A 15,000-nucleotide genomic window follows, 5' to 3' on the forward strand; every position below is an offset into this window, starting at 1 on the left:
CCATGTGGATGTTGAGAACTGAACCTTGGTTCTCTGCAAGAGCAGCCAGTGATCCTAACCATTGGGCCATCTCTCCAGCCTCCGATATTTTTAGGACACTTTTAAATCAGTGGGTAAAAGTGCTTGCTACCCAAGCCTGGCAACCTGAGTTCAATACACAGAACCCATGGGAAGTTGGAAGGATAAAACCAACTCCACAAAGTTGTCCTCTGGTCTCCATACACATGCTGTGGCACTCATACATGCTGTGCCCCCACCAATAAAATAAAATAAAATAAAATAAAATAAAATTTAAATGTAATTTTAAAATCACTGGAGAATGGATGGGTGGCAACCAGAGCAGAGGCGGGCAGATGCATCTGGGAGGCCTCTGTATCCTCCACAGGTGATGGCAGACACTGAGCAGCAGTGATAGCCACAGCAATGTTGGACAGGGAGCTCTTGGAGAGGTAACATTGAGAGAACTAGAGGAAGGGATGGATGCAAAAAGGAGAAGAAGCAAGAGTCAAAGATGCCTGCTTGGTGTCTGGCTCAGATCCAGGGACTGACTGGGTGGTGTTTGCAAAGACTGAGAACACGAAGGGGCCCAGGATGCTATAAAGAGTTCAGTGTGCTCTGAATTGCAGAGCCAGCTGATCCTGCCAGAGGCCCATCTGACAGCCTGTGCAGACTCATCTGAGTCTCTCCCCACAAGCAGCTCATCCTCTTGGGTGCCTATTCCCAATATGAGACACCTCCTAACCACCCAGATACTAATACCAGGAAGGTCTTAGGGAAGCCATAGCCAGAGCCTGAACACACACGCAGGCCCTGTCACCAACCAGGGAAGAGAGAGAGTGGGTGTTTGAGGTGAGCAGAGGTGCTGAGAGGAGATGAGAATACCTTTGGAAGTGACTGGAGATATAATTCCACAGCACTTTGGAATCATATCCCTTAGGTTGCATTTAATCAATAATTAACTGTCTCATCTCACTAATCCTTAATCTTTCCCCAGAAGTGTAGGGAGAGTTAAAAGCTATTTTAAAAACCAATCTTACAGGCTGGCTTGTGTGGTGACACATACCTTTAATCCCAGCATTCAGCTGAGGCAGGTGGATCTATGTGAGTTCCAGGCCAGCTGGGGCTACAGGGAAACCCTGTTTCAGAAATACCAAAAAACAAAAAACAAAAAAAACCCCAAAACAACAAAAAGTACAACAATCTTACTAAAAGCACCCAAGCTCATCAGGAGCACTTTGAATGGCACTAGGCCATTCCTGCCTAAGGTCTGACCCAGGCAGGCAAGGATAAAGAATAGTTAATGTGAACCCAGGTCACTGCACCTGTTCTCAGGAGAGGACAAGGTACTTGTAGGGAATTTCTCAGTCCAAGCAACCTCCATGTCCATCGTTAATGTGGCAAAGCCCAAGGAGAAAGAGATTCTGAGCCAAAAACTCTTACTGCATCCCCCTGACTCAGAGATACCCTTCTCCCTGTGCCTGAACCCCAGTCTCAGCTAAATCACTCCTTCTCATCGAAGAGGTTCTGATACACCAAAGCCTCAGGTAATAAATTAAGACTAGTGATGAAATGTGATGTGACCATTAAATATAGCACATGGCCCAAAGCCAGTGGCATGCACCTGAAGCTTGAGCTACTTGGGGCCTGAGGCATGCAGATAACTTGAGCTCAGGAGCTTGGGGCCAGCCTGAGCAACATAGTGAGACCTCCTAGCTCAAAAAACTTAAAAAAAAACTTTGCTGATTTTAAGACATAGGAAAAGACTCATAATTGAAGGTAGATTTTTTTTAAAAGTAAGATGTAACCTTTTATAGACAATAAAATCCTAACTCAGTTAAAACGACTGTGTGTGTGTGTGTGTGTGTGTGTGTGTGTGTGTGTGTGTGTGTGTGAAAAGTAGTGTTTCAAAGGCCGGACGTGGTGTCACAAGCCTTTAATCCCAGCACTCGGGAGGCAGAGGCAGGCAGATCTCTGTGAGTTCAAGGCCAGCCTGGTCTACATAGTGGGTTCCAGGACAGCTGGGGCTACAGGGAGACCCTGTCTCAAAAAGACCAAAAAAAAGAAAAGTAGTGTTTCAAAATGTTGTGGTATCCCACTGTGGTGGCGCATGCCTTTAATCCCAGCACTCAGAAGGCACAGGCAGGCAGATCTCTGTGAGTTCGAGGCCAGCCTGGTCTACATAGCAAGTTCTAGGCCAGCTGGGGCTACAGGGAGACCCTGTCTCAAAAATACCAAAAAGCAAAAAACAAACGAACAACCCCCCCACTTTTTTTTTTTGGAGACAGGGTCTCCCAATAGCCCCAGCTGTCCTGGAACTCACTGTGTAGACCAGGCTGGCCTTGAACTCACAAAGATCCGCCTGCTTCTGCCTCCCAAGTGCTGGAGCTACAGGCGTGCACTACCATACCCAGCTAACTTTGAAGATTTTATTTTTTACAGAGTTGAGGACCCAACCCAGGGCCTTGCACTTGCTAGGCAAGCGCTCTATCACTGAGCTAAATCCCCAACCCCTCTGTTTCCATTCTTTAGTCACTAAAACTACTGCCCAAAGCAAGACACTTTTAGGAGTGAAATGGGCCTCTGGACTGACAGTCATAAACCAGGATTTGGGTAATCGAATCAGGATTTAGAGTCACTTTACCCACAGGGCAGGATGTAGCTCAGTGTCTAGCACTGTACAAGGCTCTATGTTCTATCTTTGCCACTAAAAAATTTAAAAAGCCAGTCCTGGTGGTACCTCCTCTTTTCCTTCCTTTCTCCTTTGTGCATTCTGTGGCAAAAACTGTCATTTGGAGGCAGAGCTGGGATCCAACCCAGCCACTTCTGTAGAGACTCAGTGGGTCATTGCTACACCCAGGCTATGAAGTATTAGTCAGTTGTCCTTGATCCAATTAAAGCAGGAATTGTGCAGAAATGTTTATCTTCGTTGATGGAGAGAGGTGTCACCTTGAAGATGCTGGGTGGATATTCAGCTCAGGGAACCCTGAAATAAGGACACCTGATGAGCCATAAAGAGCAATTGACTTGAAATAGAATACATCTAGAGGAGGTGGGGCTATCGTTGTGGCTGGGGCACTTCAGCATCCTGGAGACTTGAAAAGGACAGGAGAGCATCAGGAGAACAACTTGTAGACAGACTGTTCTAAGCCCTGAGGCAGGTCATTTGTCCTCTTGGATTCTATAACTCACTGAAGAAGCACTACTAATTAGTTGCCATTTTATATATAAAGGGAGTAGGGCCCATAGATGTAAACTGACTTACCTGAGAATTCCAGATTGATTTAAGGATTAGCTTGGACCTTTGCTCAGACCAGAGAGAAGCTGGCCTGGCCAGTGTTGGCCCAGTGTGGAATCAGAACTCAATATGCATATGGGCAAATACATGAGACTGGCAGGATGGATGGATGAATGGATGGATGGATGGATGGATGGATGGATGGATGGATAGGTGGATGGGTGGATGAATGGGTGGATGGATGGGTGGATGCATAGGCAAATAAGTGGATGGATAGGTGGATTGATGGACAGACAGGTGAATGGGTGGATGGATGAGTGGATGGATGGGCCAGATGGAAGAAAGATGGGTTGGTAATGTTAGCCAAGTTACTCAGACAGTTGCCTAAGCCAGACGTTGAATGGGACCCACTGTTGTTTGAGCTGATTATAAGTTTAATCCTGTCCAAAAGCTCATTACTCTGAAAATCTGGGCCCCAACTCAGGCTTCACAGTCCCATGAAAGAAAAGCAAGCTTCCCAACACACTTTCCCATGCACCTGTACCTTGTAGGGAGATGTGTCTGTGTCTGGTGGGAGGATGTGCCCGTGTCTGGTGGGGGGAAATGTACCTGTGTCTGGTGGGGGGATGTGCCTGTGCTCTTGCTGGGTTGTGGTTAAAGCTGGTGTAGTAGGGAAGGGAAACCTGACCACATACTCTCTCTGCAGAACTGACGATTAGCAATTAACTGGAAAGAACTTCAAGGGTAAGGTTAGTCAAACGGGGAACAAAGGGAGGGCAACTAGAGTTCTAAGGACTTTGCCCTTGACCAGAAAATATAAAGAGGAGGGTCTCAGTTCCTTTTTAGACTTCTCCAAGCTGCTGAGCAGAAGCTTAAACACAGATCATCAAGGTGAGCCCAGGGCCCCAGGTCTCAATCCTATCCCTAGCTCTTAGTAGGAAATGGCCCAGCTCCTACCTCTCTCCTATCGGTTTTCCTCCTTCCTGCGTCATATGATATCCCAATTCCAGCCCAGCCCAGTTTGCTTCCCTGACTTAAAAGAACTGATGCTCTTCTTTCCTTCAAGAGCCTCTGCCCTGCCATGGAACACTCTACTGGTACCTGTATCTATTAAAACATCTGGTTGTCATTTTCCATCATTTGAGAGATCATTTACATCATTTACATGTCTCCCCACTAAACTTTAAACTTTCCAAAGAGCAGTGGTTGTGTCTTGTTTTAATGACCCCTGTATCCCAGCATCTAACTCGAAGCCTAGGATACACTACATGCTTAAGAAATACTTGCTGGGGTTGGGAATGTAGCTCAGGGCTGGAGTGCTTGCTTCGCATGCCCAAGTCCTTAGATTCCATTCCTGCAAAACAAAACAGCGACGAAAACCTTGCTGAATGAATGTTCAAATTGTGCCTAGCACCTGAGTGTGCATCTCTGGGTATGGGAGTGGGGGTGGATAGGATCACACACCATAGCTGTTTGTGGATGTGCATGTATGTGGGTATGAATGTTTAGGACACAGCAATTATCACTCAGCATTGCTGCAACCTCTTGACACATAGGACCCACAGCATGATGTCCTATGGAGAGAGGCGAGGGGGACCAGCTGTCTCCCCACTTCCAGTCCGTGGGGGACATGTGATGCATGGGACAGCCTTTGCCTATGTGCCCAGCCCACAGGGTAAGTACTGTTCTTATGCCCTGGGCCCTTCTTGCCCATAGTTTGTTACTTCCTGGGTAAGGCCCTGTGCCTCTATTTGTCTCCCCTGGACCCCTGAGGCCTCTTAGAATTAATCAACCTCCTCTCCAGTCCTGCACAGGATTCCAGGGACATCCACCTATGCCTTCTCCAGTCTGAGCCCGGTGGCCCTCACAGAGCACAGCTGTCACTATGGGGAGGTCTTAGAATGTCATGATCCAATACCTGCCAAACTGGCCTTGGAAGAGGAGCAAAAACCAGGTGGGCTAGGCTGGGTGGGGGGGTGTCACAGCAGGGGCATGGATAGTCACTGCCCTGGTGCCCTGCCCACCATGCTTGTGCCTGACCCACCTCCAGAGCCCGGATTGGCCCAGAAGCTGCGCCAGGCAGGCACAAATCTCCTCAAGGTACCGCTGATGCTGGCCTTCCTCTACCTCTTTGTCTGCTCCCTGGACGTGCTTAGCTCTGCTTTCCAGCTAGCTGGAGGTAGGGCCCAGGTGGAAGAGGTCAGGGAAGGGTTTCAGAAGAACCTCAGATGACACTGGCTTGTGTTCTGCAGGGAAGGTAGCTGGTGATATCTTTAAGGACAATGTCATCCTGTCCAACCCAGTGGCAGGGCTGGTGGTGGGGATCCTGGTGACTGTGCTGGTGCAGAGCTCCAGCACCTCTACATCCATCATTGTCAGCATGGTCTCCTCTGGCTGTGAGTTGGAACAACGTGGCTAGGAAAAGAGCCTTGGGGGTTGAGTGGTACATGTTAGGAAGCTTCAGGATGAAGGCAGTAGTGTACAAGGGGATGAGGGCAAAAGGCAGGGGGCTCTAGCATCTCCTTATTCTGTCCTCTAAAGCAGGACCAAGAGTCAGAGCCAGGAAGGGTGTCAAAGGTGCTGGGGAGGGTGGCAAAGGAGGAGGAGCATAGCCACTATTAGGCCCATCCCCATTCAGCCACACAGTCGCTCAGGGAAGCCAGAGACACTCAATTTGTAGGGTATATATCCATTACATACATGCAATTTATTGCAAAGAATTGGCTTTCATAATTGTAGGGCTGGTTAGTCAAATTGGAAATTCATAGGACAGGTTGTTTGAAGGACATCCCAGGATTCTCAGGCAGAAGACAAACCTACAGTTCACAATTGCAATTTCTTCTTCCTCAAGGAAGCCTCAGTTTTGTATTTAAAGGCCCTTTCATCTCATTTGATGAGGCCAACCTAGATTATCAAGAATAATCTCCTTTACTTGGGACTGTAGAGATGACTCAGTGGGTAAGAGTACTTGCTATGAAAGCAATGATGACCTGTGTTCAAATCCTCAGCACCTACATAAAAAGCTGAATATCATTGTACATACACTTGTAGCCCCAGCACTGGCAGGGGTGGAATAGAATCACTAGGGCTTGCTGGCTGCCACCTAGCTCCAGATTCAGTAAGAAAGCCTGTGTCATGGGAATAAAGTGAGTGATAGAGCAGGATACTTGAAGTCTTCTTCTGGCCTCCACATCTCTCTCTCTCTCTCTCTCTCTCTCTCTCTCTCTCTCTCTCTCTCTCTCTCTAAGTCATGGAACTGATAGGGACTATTATGTGGGTAGATCCTTGTGGCTACCACCCAACCACTTAAGAGGCTCTTCTTTACCAGTGCTGGAGGTGAGCTCTGCCATTCCCATCATTATGGGCTCCAACATTGGAACCTCTGTCACCAACACCATTGTGGCCCTGATGCAAGCAGGGGACAGGACTGACTTCCGGCGGTGAGCTGGGGAAGGAGGGTGGGAGTCTCATGCTTGTTGGTGAGAAAGCAAAACTGGATGTCAGGAGCCCCCAGCTTTAGCACACCCTGGGTACAGCTGCCCTGCAATATGGCCTCCCTGCTCAGGGCTTTTGCAGGCGCCACAGTGCACGACTGCTTTAACTGGCTGTCTGTTCTGATCCTGCTGCCCCTGGAGGCTGCTACGGGCTATCTGCACCATGTCACTGGACTCGTAGTTGCCTCCTTCAACATCCGTGGTGGCCGTGATGCCCCTGACCTTCTCAAGATTATCACAGAACCATTCACGAAACTCATCATCCAGGTGGGGGCAGGGCCTGACACTGGGTGAACAGATGGGGGACAGTAAGAAGCCCTAACTTCACCCCTCTCCCTACATTCACCCCCTCTCACCCTTACTTTGTCCATAGCTGGACAAATCTGTGATCACCAGCATTGCCATGGGAGATGAGTCCCTGAGGAACCACAGTCTCATCCGGATGTGGTGCCACCCAGACCCAGTAGAGGTGAGTTCCAAGCCTGACCCCAGGTAAGATGACTTCTTCTTCAGATGATTACCTGTTAGTTTCATGGTTTAGATCTACCTTGGAAATCATTTAGTCAAGAAAGAGAAAATATGTGACAATTTTCCTGTGAAGCTATGTCTATGACAGACAGTGATAGATAATTCCTTCTAACCCCACAGGCTACCTTAGGCAAACATCACCAGTAAATTAGAGTTGGCAAGGAATTTATCTAGCCCAGTGGTTCTCAAAGAGTGGGTCCCCAGATCAGCAGAACCAACACTACTTGGGAACCTATAAGTAAAGCAAAATAGGTAAAGATTAGAAGTGAATCCAATATATATTGTATACACATCCTTCCTAGACTTACTGAATCAGAAAAACAAAACACTCTGGGAGTAGGGCTCAGCTCCTTAGTCTCCAATTCACCCTCTATCTTTGCTCCATGTTCAAGTTTGAGAACCATGAATCTATCTCAAGCTTCCTTTTTCACAGACAGAGATACAGGCTCAAAGAAGTTAAGAAACTTGCCAGAGTTTATCAGGGCCCAGAGGCCCTGAGGATTAGTGACTTAGCTCTGCCATGTTTGGGGGTTTGAAGTATGAGCCACATAGGGAGGGAGTGGCAAGAGTGCTACAAAGAGACTTGGGAAACTTGGGTATTAGGAATCTGGCTGAGGAGCAAGGCAGTGGCTGGTTCACGGGAGCCCTCTGAGGGACACGGCAGTCTCTCATGCTGGCAGTAGGGCTCCTTCACTGGGAGACTGTCACCTTATCCTTCTGCACTGTTTCTGCTGCTTCTACTGCCCAGAATGAAGAACTGTTCAGATGGGGTGGATATTCATGGAAGAGCCTTTATGCCCATGGTACAAGTCATAATAGTGAGGCAATTAGGAACAAGGAAGTAGGCAATTAGCATACTTTCTTACTCAGCCATAAAAAGGAAAAGGCTTAATCAAAACCATAATCTGCCAAATTTGCTTCTCCCTAATTATTACATACAAGATATAATTCCACTTAGAAACACTAAAAGGAAATCCAAAGCCCACAGTGCAAGCTTGAGCCCTTCCTCCTCTTTCCCTCTGGTTGCTGGTGGATGTTCCTGGACCTTTATCCCAGCACTAACAGAAAACACTCCATCAACTCGCCCTGTGATGCTCCTTTGTGGTGGCACACAGCACCAGCTCTGCTCCTCTCTGGGAGGTCAAGGCAGCTCAGCCACAAAAAGCCCATGTAGACAGCTTTGATGCTGGCTTTGTAATCTCCCTAACACGTCAGCCACACTCATGAGCTCTCTGGCACTCTGCAGCAAGCTCACTGAGTCAGCACTGTCTCTACTTGAAAGCGCACCCTGGAAGAGAGAGAAATCACATACTGATCCCTTTTTTTTTTTTTTTAAAGCCATAGGAGAGAGTTGCGGCCTTGCATCATTGGGCAGGTCTCCAGCTATCTCCTCACCTAGTGTGGTCCTGGAGCAATTTACACAGTTTAGACAATGAAGTAACAGCCACATTCCCCTCAGTTGGGTCTGCCTTCAGGCTCTTGTCTGTGGGCCCCAGCTGCCTTTCACTCTAGCATCAAGCTTTCTCTGTAACCGCAGGTTGCATTTTCTTGGCTTGGAAAGTAGGATTGGCTCTTGAAACCCCTGCGTTTTGCCTCCGTCTGAGCCTGTGCTCTATGGGAATTTGACTCACACAGCCATGTCGCACGTGGTCTTGTAATAGGCTTTGATGTATCCTCCTGTACCTATTTTTCCTTTGGCCAGAGTTTCCCTATCTTCCTTGAACTTATTGCCTCGAGCTTCCACCATGTAGGCCGACCTTGCTCAAAGCTGTCTCTAGAGGTGGACATCATCAAGGAGAAGGTGGAAGACTGAGGTTTTCCAGTTGTAGAAAGAGAAAAACACAGGCCATTTTAATGTTTGAAACTTCTGGATGATCCAAGGGCCTGGGATTGTCTTAGGGAGTCTTTTCCTGTGAGTCACATTGTGGACTGGCAACCATATCTGCCGGATTGAAACAAGCATCTTTGGAGGATTGGCAATTGAGGAGAGGGGTTGTTATACCCCCACTTTAGAGATGAAGAAACAGTGGCTTACCATGTTAGTTCATGTAATGGAGGAAAGGTCCCAATCCTTGTGGACTCCTCACATTTAGCTATCTCTTCCAGATGCCAATCTGAAGTACCATCACATGTATCCATTTCTCTTTCTGCCCATTGTGCCTTCAGACCACCTTGGACCAGCCCAGGGTAGGTGGGCTGGTAATGCTCTGAGAAGTTCTCCTCTTAGCCACCAGATGGTGCTACTGGCGCAGGGCTCGCCTTCCAGAAGAACAAAGGCTCCAAAGCTTCAGTTCCTCCCGAGGGGAAGCTGTTGTGCAGGCCCGCATCCTCTGTGGTTCTCTCCTGAGGAAGGACTCTTGAAGTCTGGTAGTCCTCTGTGAGCCTAATTACCTCCTTCAGTTCCCAGAAGTGTCTCGTAATTCAAGGTGTCCCTGCAGGCTCTTAAATCCCAACTCCCTCTTCCAAGATGCTTCCCCAGCCCCTGGGGAAAAGCAAACAGGGCTAGAAATGAGGCAATGGAAACCCAGAGAGGTTAAGTGTGTGACACCGTATCACACAACTTGGAATGAGCTCAGCTACAGTGTGAGCCCAGGACTACGGGAGACACATTTGTTCTGTTTTCCCTTTAAGATTTCCACTACGCCACCACCTCCATCCCCTAATCCCTTTCTAGTCCTCCACTCCTATCCCAGACAAGGGTGGACATGCCAGGCCAGACCTTCTCCCTTTTCCCCTCATAAGAAAGCCTTAAGATGTCCTCCCTCCCCTCAGTTCCTTCCTGGCTTGCTTTTCAGTGGGTTCTTCTCTGCCCTTTCTGCTGCCTCTGCCTTCCTCCTGCACTTTGGGTTCCCTGAATCCTCCTGTGGGCTCAGCTAAGGCCACACAACCTCAGGAAGGAAAGTAAAGGTTCCAGAACCCCTGTAGGTGGAGCAGAGTGGAGCTCAGTGGTATCAGCATGTGTTTAGTGTGCATGATGCCTAGGTTCAAGGTTCAATTTCCAGCATGAAAAACAAAAATAACAAAGCACCTAATACCTTTGCTTTCGTCTTTGTCTGTCCCCTGACTTTGTCAACCCAAAGGTGGGACCCCTGCCAAGCTCCTCATCCTCCTCCCCAAGGCCCACAAGTCTCATCCCCAGGAGGCCCCAGGACTCAGCTCCAGGAAGGTCAATGAGGCACACACCTATGCATCTAGGGGTTTGTCTACTTCCTAGAGGCTAGGGACCTCTAGGAAGGTCTGCCAAGCTCCTTCCCAACAGAACCAGGGTGCTCAGGAGGGTCTGCAGGAGCCAGTATCCTGAGTTAGGAAGTTAGTCACATACCATGTGGTAAGCCCAGGAAGAAAAATCATTTATTCCTTATTTGGAGGTACAATTTACTAAAGGCTTGTCATGAGCCAAGCCCTGAAGTGAGGAATTTGTGCATATTTTCTTCTGTAACCTTTACAACGTTCTTTTATTATCCCACTTAAAAAAAAAAAAAAAATGAGGCTCAAAGAAGTGGCATGACTGACCAAAGATAGTTGGTATAAAAGACAGGGTTTAAACTGAGCAAATACCTGGCTCTCTCCCCTTTGTAGTTGCAACCCAACCCAACTCAAAATGCTTTAAATGTGGAGAAACCGGACACTGGAAAGAAAATTGCCCAAAAAACGGTTCCGATGTCATGGGTGGCCACATCTCCCTGATTCAACACAGTTCTCTCCCTTGCCAGATCAGTAGACCTACAGTTCACCAGCCTGGTCTTTTGTTGTTTTATTTTGTTTTTTAAAAAATTATTTTATTATTTTTTGTGCATGAGTGTATTGCCTGCATGTATGAAAGTGCATCTGTGTTGTACAATGCCCGAGGAGGACAGAAGGGGGCATCGGATTCCCCTGGAACTGGAAGTATAGTTATTGGTCACCATGTGGGTGCTGGGAATTGAACCCAGGTCCTTTGAAAGAGCAGCCAATGCTCTTAACCCCTGAGCCAATCCCTTTGTTTTGTTTTTTGAGACAAGGTTTCACTCTATCTCAGGCTGGCCTTGAACTCATGGCAATCTTCCTGCTTTAGCCTCCTAAGTGCTGGGATTATAGGCGTGAGCCACACCCAGTTCATCTGAACTTCTATCCCATTAGAAATGATTTTCTCCTAGCTTCTCACCTAGAGTTTAAGCCCCAAGGCTTGATGGTGCCCCCAAGATCTAGGTTTAGTGAATTTCAAACACAGTTGAGCAAACTGCCCTGCTCACCAGAGCACACCCCTCTAAAATACACCTGATGTGATGGGGCTGGAGAGATGGCTCAGCTAAGAACATTGGCTGTTCTTACAGAAGACCCAGGTTCAAATCCCAGCACCCACATGACAGCTAACAACTGTCCGTAACTCCAGTCCCAGGGGATCCAACATCCTCTTCTGACCTCTGCAGGCATTGCATGACACGGGTGCACTTACCTACATTCAGGCAATACACGAATACACATAAAATAAAAATAATAAAATATTTTAAAATACACACAATGTCAAAAAACAGTTCTCAGAAACAGTTCTTTGCCATCATAGTAGTTTTTGTGAGGTTTTTGGTTTGTTTTGGGGTTTTGGTTTTGTTCTGTTTGTTTTTGAGGGATTGGGAATGTATTCATGGCCTCGCATATTCTAAGCAAGGGTTATACCACTGACCCAGAGCCTCAGCCCCGCAATACATTTTGGAAATGACACAGTTTAGAATAAAACCTAAAGAATATGTAAACATCAAAGTGCCAGCCCACTCCCAGCCCCGACCCTTAGCTTCTTCACAACCAAGTCCACCCTATTTCCTCCCACTGGATGGTTCCCTGGTTCCAGTGGAAAAAGTAAGGATCCCTGGGCTACATTTTTCATTAACCCCTTAATCCAATGAAGCTATGGATTAGCAGTGTAAGTGCAGTGTTTGTGGCATTGCGGTGAGCATAGCTGCCCTCCAGATTAGCAGTCCATGGACTAGACAGGGCTGCTTCTGCTGTCCATCGGATTCTGCTTCCTAGATTGTAAAGTATGTCTCTCCAGGCCTAGTGACATTTTTGAGTCTCTACATTCAGTCCACATCACTGGGGAAAAAAAAAGAGGTATGTGTTAGAGTAGTTACATTTACAGAGATTGAGCGATTTTTACCTTAAAACTCCAGAATTGTGGTTCTTCTTATAGAATTGGGCTATTGGCCATGCTGGGCTGTGTCCCTATATGGTGACAGTGGCCTGAAGCTAAGTAGCAGCTGTCCCTACAGGCCCACCATCACTACACGAGGCTTGGCCCACCATTTAGGTCACCTAACTTTGTGTCCCCAGGAAGCCTCCCTCAGTAGACACAGAAGGAGGACATGTGGGGCTAGATCCTCTGCCCCACCAACTTTCCTTCCACTTGGATCCCCCAAGGATAAGGAATTGAGCCAGAGGAGAACAGAGCTTGGGTTAAGGTTTAGGGGTAGTATGAGGCAGATGCTGAGGAAGGAGTAGGATATCAGGAAAGGAATTAGTAATAACAGATGGGATAGAAGAGCTTTCAGAAAAAGGAAATCAAGACAAAAAGCTACTGCATTTGGTTATCAGGATGTTACTGCTGGTCCTAGGGAGAGCCAGGTCAGTGAAGAGATGGGGCAAGACTGTACAGGGTCATGACCTTATTTTTGAGTGGCAGGTATTTCATCTACATTTTTTCAGCAGAGGAGATGGGTTCAGAGGAGTCCAAGCAACCTGTCCGTGACCACAGAGTTAGAAAATCCATCTCTAGTTCTCCCATTTCTCCCTAACCTCCATCTTAACTATGCCCACAGGCTGTGCTTTTCTAGATCTTCTAAGTCATCTTCCTCTGAATTTAGGCTTCCACTTCTATGTCGAGGGCAGAGGCCAACTTCAGTCTTGCAAATACCACCATGGAAAAATGTAAGTACCTACAACATGGGAGGTGTCCCACATGGCAGGAGCACAGCAGGGGAGCACAAGAGAGCCATCCCCTGATGGCTGCTGTTGCATGCAGCCCTAGGAAGGACAGCTGGGGTTTCAGGCTCATAGTCCAATGGGCTGGCAAAGGTGAGCAGCAAGTGTGGAGGTGAGCACTCAGCAATCTAACACCATTCCTATAGGCAAACACATCTTCGTGGACACGGGGCTGCCTGACTTGGCTGTGGGGCTCATCCTGCTGGCTGGCTCCCTGGTCCTCCTGTGCAGTTGTCTTATCCTCCTGGTCAAGATGCTCAACTCTCTGCTCAAGGGACAAGTGGCCAAAGTCATCCAGAAGGTCATCAATACCGGTGAGCTGGGGGAAGGCTGCAGGCTTCAGCAGGGCTCCCAGTTGGAACCTTTCAAGTGTTGCTAAATCCTGTCACTGTCTAGATCTGGATAAACCCCTAACACTGTAAGTCTCTGTTTCCTCCATGTGAATCAAGAAGGGGTAGGGCCAGGTCATTTTGGAGACTTCTGAGATGCTGACAGCTAGAAAACTGGCACTGCTTCTGGCTGTTCCATTGTTTAGCAGAATTCTTAGAAACTACTTCTTTGTTTTTGCTTGTCCTGGACTTTAAAAAATCTTTTATTTATTATTTTTATTTTATGTGTATGAGTGTATTGCCTGCATGTATGTAAATGCACCCATGTCATGCAGTGCTCACGGAGGTCAGAAGAGGACATCGGGTTCCCTGGAATTGGAGTTATGGATGGTTGTTAGTCTCCATGTGGGTGCAGGGATTCAAACCTGGGTCTTCTGCAAGAGCAGACAGTGCTCTTAACCGCTGAGCCATCTCTCCAGCCTCTTATTCTGGGTTTTTGAGGCAGGGTCTCATTGTAGCCTATACTGGCCTGGGCCTTGCTATATAACCTAGACTGACCTAGAACTTCTGATGCTTTTGCCTCAACTTCCCAAGTGCTAGGATTATAGACATGCATGACTATGTCCAGAAAGAAATCACTGTTTAATTGACGAATGGACATTAAGTCCCTACTGTGTGCCAAAGGACATAGGAGTAAAGCAAATAGAGATGAATTTTAATCTCAGGATCTCAGAATTGTGATTTCCCTTGTAGTGGCCCATACTGGGCTGTGTCTGAAATGGTGACAATAGCCAGGAACCAGTTAGCTGCTGTCCCTATAGACTCACCACCTCCATGTACATCCTGGCCCATCATTTAAATCACCTTCCCAACCCTGTGTCTAGCTTGGCCTATCTACTCAAAGTAGGTGAGAAAGGAAGAAATACGAGAAACTAGCAATGAAAAGTAAACCAAGGGGGACAAATCTGGAGAAGGAGCAAGGTAATTGCCAAGGAGACAGAAAATAACTACAACACTTGGCGGGTGTGGTGGCGCACACCTTTAATCCCAGCACTTGGGAGGCAAAGGCAGGTGGATCTTTGTGAGTTCGAGGCCAGCCTGATCTACATAGTGAGTTCCAGGACAGCTGGGGCTACAAGGAGACCCTGTCTCAAAAAGACAAAAACAAAAACAAAAAAACAAAAACTACAACACAATACAGAACAGGCTGTATCTATAGGTGGCCAGAGGTTTCTCTGAGAAGGAAACATTTGAGCAAACACAGACCTAAATAAGGAGTCAAATGTGGATGTGATGGCATATACCTGTAATCCCAGGACTCCAGAAATAGAGGCAGAGGCTGGAGAGATGGCTCAGTGGTTAAGAGCACTCTCTGCTCTTGCAGAGGCCCCAGGTTTGGTTCCCAACACCCACATGGTTATGGACAACCATCCATAACTCCAGTTCCAGGGGATCTGACACC

At 47.5% G+C, this 15,000-nt stretch overlaps 1 protein-coding gene across 1 annotated transcript in view; it reads left to right on the top strand.

The window, feature by feature from the left end:
- Slc34a1 (solute carrier family 34 member 1) overlaps positions 1 to 15,000 on the top strand; it is a 32,190-nt gene that overhangs the window by 12,731 nt on the left and 4,459 nt on the right. Inside the window, exons 2-10 of the mRNA XM_008830932.1 lie at positions 4,801 to 4,910; positions 5,040 to 5,189; positions 5,286 to 5,414; positions 5,488 to 5,631; positions 6,564 to 6,675; positions 6,801 to 6,996; positions 7,103 to 7,198; positions 13,092 to 13,155; positions 13,356 to 13,523. Of these exons, the coding sequence (XP_008829154.1) occupies positions 4,802 to 4,910; positions 5,040 to 5,189; positions 5,286 to 5,414; positions 5,488 to 5,631; positions 6,564 to 6,675; positions 6,801 to 6,996; positions 7,103 to 7,198; positions 13,092 to 13,155; positions 13,356 to 13,523 (1,168 nt within the window). The 5' untranslated portion in view covers position 4,801. The remainder of the gene's footprint in view (positions 1 to 4,800; positions 4,911 to 5,039; positions 5,190 to 5,285; positions 5,415 to 5,487; positions 5,632 to 6,563; positions 6,676 to 6,800; positions 6,997 to 7,102; positions 7,199 to 13,091; positions 13,156 to 13,355; positions 13,524 to 15,000) is intronic.

The sequence above is a fragment of the Nannospalax galili genome, unplaced genomic scaffold (genome assembly GCF_000622305.1).
Source record: "Nannospalax galili isolate Female #2095 unplaced genomic scaffold, S.galili_v1.0 scaffold1115, whole genome shotgun sequence".
NCBI lineage: Eukaryota > Metazoa > Chordata > Mammalia > Rodentia > Spalacidae > Nannospalax > Nannospalax galili.